The sequence below is a fragment of the Cherax quadricarinatus genome, chromosome 30 (genome assembly GCF_038502225.1).
Source record: "Cherax quadricarinatus isolate ZL_2023a chromosome 30, ASM3850222v1, whole genome shotgun sequence".
Lineage (NCBI taxonomy): Eukaryota > Metazoa > Arthropoda > Malacostraca > Decapoda > Parastacidae > Cherax > Cherax quadricarinatus.
Genome location: NC_091321.1, coordinates 8,966,112 through 8,972,415, shown reverse-complemented (window position 1 = coordinate 8,972,415; position 6,304 = coordinate 8,966,112). Strand labels below are relative to the sequence as shown.

The following is a 6,304-nucleotide window of genomic DNA, read 5'->3' as shown; positions in this document are numbered from 1 at the left end:
GGAAAGAGGGAGAGGGAGGGATAGGGTTAGAGGGGGAAAAGATATTGTTTTCGTTGCAAAGAAATGTTACCACACCCGCCTCATACTATTCAAACCAATATTGCCACGGTAAAACAAGAAAGAAAGCGACATAAATGGAAACCCAGGAGGACTGTCTGACTCGCTTCAAACCCATTTTAATACAACGACAACTGACTGCCGATAAATTGTGCACTTTCCTATTTAAGGGGTTGCAGTGATCGAATCGCAGATCCTGACTCTCTCTTAACCTGCCATTGTATGATTTACTCTTTGCTGTCCCCGTGAGTCGTCATATATATTCTTAGAGCTATGTAGGGAGATTCCTCCATTACTACTAAATCCAGATCATTCTATTTCATGCCAATTCTGAGGCTGAAGATATGCTTCCTTGTACTACTGTAACTCATCTTTAACTTTCATAAGTGCTCTTGTGTGCCCGTTTACCATTCTCAAACAGTTTTTTATCTCTGCCAGCCCTATGATATACTCTGAATATTTTGTGATAATGGGAGATTTTAACTTTAGACAAATTGATTGGAACAATATGACAGGAAATCTTGAGTCTAGTGACTTTCTTGATACGGTTCAGGATTGCTCTTTAGAACAGTTTGTGACAGAACCAACCAGAGGAAGCAATCTGCTTGACTTGGTTCTTGCCAACAAAGATTCACTAATTAATAATCTTGAGGTTAATGGTGAGCTTGGGGAAAGTGATCACAAATTACTTAGTTTCAATATATCGTGGAATTACCCAGATAACTGCAATCAAATCTCTGTCCCAGATTTTCGCTTGGCCGACTTCATGGGACTGAAAAATTACTTGGGTGGGCTAAATTGGGATGTCCTGACTATGGGTCAGTTAGGTGATCTTGGTTGCCAATATGACGTTTTTCAGAGCATAGTACTAGCTGCCCAGACAACTTTTGTTCCGAGTAAGGAAATTAGATCTAACAAAAATGATCCCAAATGGATGAACAATAGATTAAAACATCTCATTGGTCAAAATGAGGCATATATATAGGCGTATCAAAAGAGGGGATGGACAGTTAAGAAATCAATATATTCAATTAAAGAGAGAAATAAAAAAGGAATAATAAAAGCAAAAAGGGATTATGAAGCTAAGGTCGCAAGGGATTCAAAGACTAACCCAAAAGGGTTCTTTCAGGTATACAGAAGTAAGATTAGGGACAAGATTGGCCCACTTAAGAGTAACTCTGGTCAGATCACTGACAGTGATAAGAATATGTGTGAAATTCTAAATACCTACTTCCTCTCAGTTTTCACCCAGGAAAATACTAGCGATATTCCTGAAATAATAGATTATGTAGAACAGGATGATAAACTATGTACGATTGTGGTAACTAGTGACATGGTCCTCAGACAAATAGAGAAACTAAAACCTAACAAATCCCCAGGTCCTGATGAACTGTTTGCAAGGGTGTTAAAGGAATGTAAAGAGGAACTTAGCATACCTTTGGCTAATCTTTTTAACATGTCACTACAAACTGGCATAGTGCCTGATAAGTGGAAAATGGCAAATGTAATACCTATTTACAAGGCAGGTGACAGGTCCTTGGCTTCTAACTATAGACCAATAAGCCTTACCTCCATAGTGGGAAAATTTATGGAATCAATAATTGCAGAAGCAATTCGTAGCCATCTTGACAAGCACAGATTGATTAATGAATCTCAACACGGTTTTACAAAGGGGCGTTCCTGTCTTACGAATTTACTAACTTTTTTCCACTAAGGTGTTTGAGGAGGTAGATCATGGTAATGAATATGATATTGTGTATATGGACTTCAGTAAGGCTTTCGATCGAGTTCCACACCAGAGGCTATTGAGGAAACTTAGGGCACACTGAATAGGAGGAGAATTTTTTTTCCTGGGTAGAGGCATGGCTGACAAATAGACAGCAAAGAGTTCGCATAAATGAGGAGAAATCAGAATGGGGGCACGTCACAAGCGGTGTTCCTCAGGGGTCAGTGTTGGACCCGTTGTTGTTCACGATTTACATAAACGACATAGATGAGGGAATAAATAGCGACATAAGCAAATTTGCCGATGACACCAAAATAGGCCGTCCAATTAATTCTAATGAGGACATTAGAGCACTCCAGGATGATTTGAATAGACTGACGCAATGGTCGGAGAAGTGGCAGATGCAGTTTAATATTGACAAATGCAAAGTTCTAAATGTTGGACAGTTAAATAACCATGCCACATATAAACTAAATAATGTAGATCTTAATACTACTGATTGCGAAAAGGATTTAGGAGTTCTGGTTAGCAGTAACCTAAAAGCAAGACAACAGTGCATTAGTGTTCGCAATAAAGCTAACAGAATTCTTGGCTTCATATCTAGAAGTATAAATAATAGAAGTCCTCAGGTTGTTCTTCAACTCTATATATCCTTGGTTAGACCTCATTTAGACTATGCTGCTCAGTTCTGGTCACCGTATTACAGAATGGATATAAATGCTCTGGAAAACGTACAAAGGAGGATGACAAAGATGATCCCATGTATCAGAAATCTTCCCTATGAGGATAGACTGAGGGCCCTGAATCTGCACTCTCTCGAAAGGCGTAGAATTAGGGGGGATATGATCGAGGTGTATAAATGGAAAACAGGAATAAATAAAGGGGATGTAAATAGCGTGCTGAAAATTTCCAGCCATGACAGAACTCGCAGCAATGGTTTCAAGTTGGAAAAATTCAGATTCAGGAAGGATATAGGAAAGCACTGGTTTGGTAATAGAGTTGTGGATGAGTGGAACAAACTCCCGAGTACAGTTATTGAGGCTAAAACGTTGTGTAGTTTTAAAAATAGGTTAGATAAATACATGAGTGGGTGTGGGTGGGTGTGAGTTGACCTGACTAGCTTGTGCTGCTGGGTCTGGTGCAGTGGTCCATCCTTGAGTGGAGATGACCAGGCTGGGTGGGTCATTGGGATAATCCGGGGGGTGGGTCGTTGGTCTAATCTGGGGGGGAAACATGGACCTGCTCCGCTTGGGTCAGTAGGCCTGTTGCAGTGTTCCTTCTTATGTTCTCTCCTGGCTCTTCTAATGTCGTTGGGTTCAGTTCCTCTTGTCTCTTGGACTTCATTTCCCTTCAATACTAGTCTCGTTGCAAACCTTCACTTTCTCTTGGTTCCTGACATACATTGTCGGATGTATGGGTTCCATATGTATGGAACCATACACGGAGTCATGCATAATTCTTTTTTGAGATTACTGAAACGTATACTCAACTGATGTGCGCCTCTGGTGATGTGTTTGGTAATATGCTTACCCCTCGATCATCTAGCTTTCTTCCCCTTCCGACAATTTTTATCACATTTACTAGCTTGGTTTAATTTCCAGTAGCCACTTGTCTGGCCAGTCCTTCAGTTTGTTTACACACACACACACACACACACACTTACACACACACACACACACACACACACACACACACACACATACACACACACATATATATATATATATATATATATATATATATATATATATATATATATATATCTATATATATATATATATATATATATATATATAAACCTCCTCCCGAGGTTTATTTTCATTAATCTTACATTATCTGTGGACAGGGATACATGGGACTTAGCTTTTTCCGACACTATGTTTACATATACCAGAAAAAGTCCTGGTCCCAGTAGCAATCCTTGTGGAATTTCACTCGTCACACTTGTCCATTCATACACATCTTCCCGGACTATTACGCTGGTCTCCTTGGCGTGTGTGCGTGTGTCAACACTACAAAGCAACACATGAGTCAGATTGTAAATCCAGCATTTTCGCTTCTTGTCTTTCCGGGAATACTTGAGAGGAGAGTTTAATAAATGTAACATGTTAATGCAACTATAATTGATGTACTCGTTTATTGATTGCAGTGACGTACTGACATCATATGGTGATGAAATGATAAACAAAAAATTGAAAACTTATCGAGTTCCTAAAATAGTTTTTTAAAGAGTTCCTGAAATTAAGAACTCGTTGATAATTATGTATAATATTTTAAATAAATATTGTAAAATTTGTCTTGAAAAAGTAATATCACTGGTAGAAAATAAATCCCAGAGAGAAAGAAAAAACACAAGGAAAGAACAACGCAGGAGAGATGATAACTGAAATAACTTAGTGAATATGGAAAAATGGTACGTACAATATTATATATATATATATATATATATATATATATATATATATATATATATATATATATATATATATATATATATTTTTTTTTTGGGGGTTTATTTTTAATCGTAACAAGTTATTATATTTTAGCTTTTATGTTGTTTTATAAGAACCGGGATTTTTTTTTTAATATTTTGAGTTTTTTTTTGTTACTGGCGTTAAGTTAACATTTGTAAGGAAGGGTTAGTTATGTAGAAGCAATATGCCTGTTTTATTTAGAATTTTTTAGTTAGTGATTCGCACCGCAGTCGTAGTTGACTGTAGAACCACAGCTGATGTATAGTTCTTGAACTACTACTGATGCATATTTGTTAAACTACAGCTGATGTATATTTGTTAAACTACAGCTTATGTATATTTGTTAAACTACAGCTGATGTATATTTGTTAAACTACAGCTGATGTATATTTGTTAAACTACAGCTAATGTATATTTTTTGAACCACACCTGATGTATCTTTGTTGAACCACACCTGATGTGTTTTTGTTGAACCACACCTGATGTGTTTTTGTTGAACCACACCTGATGTGTCTTTGTTGAACCACACCCGATGTGTTTTTGTTGAACCACATCTGATGAGTATTTGTTGAAGCACAAGTAATGTGAGTTCCTGTAGTTAGTTAATATTTTCCCTTGTAACCTTAAAGCTTTTGGTAACTGTGCTAATCTTAAGTTAGTTTCCTGGACGTACGCTTACGTCGGGCTAGCTGAATATTGTTTGTGCTTTTCAATAAATAATTTGGCAAGTGATAGTATGTATATATATATATATATATATATATATATATATATATATATATATATATATATATATATATATATATATATATAATTATACACTGTAGTGTAGTGGGTATATTGTATATCCCAGTAAGTCTAGAGTTAATTGTTCCCCTACATTAAGTAATCCTAAACATTGCTAGTATGGTTTGTCCTGATTAGTTAGTGTTGGTCGTTTATGCATTTTTTTCCAGCCGGGGATTGGATCCCTGGACCTCGCTGATGAGAACCCCGACTCTTACCAATAAGACTCTTTATTAGTAAGACTTACCAGTAAGACATGGCGGTTCATATGTTAGTTTATATAACTCACCTGATCTTCTGTATGAGCAAAACTTGCTTATAAAAATTCACTTTTCAGTAGAAATTTTATCATTTTCTGACTTTGAGTAATATATCAGATGCCAGAGTCTTGAATGCTACGAGGTAAGAGAAGAATATTAACTAATTAGATATTAATATTCTAGTAATTGTAATGGTCTTTTAAAGCTAATTTCAAAGATTACTTATATTCCTAAATCATTAAGAGACCTGCTGCAGTTGTGTAGCATGAATTAAAAACAGTTGTTGATAAGAGAGTAAAGTTATAAGTTGTACTGAGTTACTGAAGGAAAGTTAGTGTGAGAGATCAGCAGCTGTAATGAAACTACTAACCAATTCCACAAGTGATGATCCCTTTCCCAAATGTTGACGCTACTTTGAGATATTCCATGAATAACATAAAGCCTCATGCAGACTCCAACACTCACATGTCATCTCTCTCTCTCTCCCCCTCCCTCACCTCTCCCCTTCCCTCCCTTTCCACCTCTCTCCCTTCGCCTCTTCTCTCCTCCATCTTTCTGTCCCTCTCCTCACTTCCTCTCCCCCTGCTTTCGCCTCTCCCTCGTTTCTCCGTCACCTCTTCCTTACATTTTCCCTCGCCCCCTCGTCCTCTTCACCTCTGGCTCACCACTTCCACCTCTCCCTCACCTGTCACTTGCCACTTTCACTTCTCCCTCACCTGTCTCTCTTCCTCACCCCTACCCACCCTGGGTCACTGCTCCGCCTCAGGATGAAGTCGAACCAGAGATGGCTGAAGCTGCGGACAACGGTACAGCTGTCAGGGGCGCTCTCCTCCTCGATGAACAGAGCCAAGCCTCCGCTCAAGCGCGAGGACTCCTTCATCAAGCGCTTCTCCACCAGGCAGATCGCTGAGGTCCAGGTACGTCCTTCCATAACACCTTATTCCCAATTCTGTTTTACTAAAATTCAACACGTCAGGAATGTATTGCTGCCCTATTCTGTA

The 6,304-nt window shown here is 38.2% G+C and overlaps 1 protein-coding gene across 3 annotated transcripts in view; it reads left to right on the top strand.

Annotated features, from left to right (window-relative positions):
* Window positions 1-5,867: 5,867 nt before the first annotated feature.
* Window positions 5,868-6,304, top strand: part of LOC128692622 (uncharacterized) — a 422,893-nt gene continuing 422,456 nt past the window's right edge. For 2 of the 3 annotated variants that reach the window (XM_070089869.1, XM_070089868.1), the window contains exon 1: window positions 5,868-6,220. In XM_070089869.1, the coding sequence (XP_069945970.1) occupies window positions 6,071-6,220 (150 nt within the window). In that variant the 5' untranslated portion in view covers window positions 5,868-6,070. The remainder of the gene's footprint in view (window positions 6,221-6,304) is intronic. The other variant, XM_070089870.1, reaches the window with a different exon arrangement.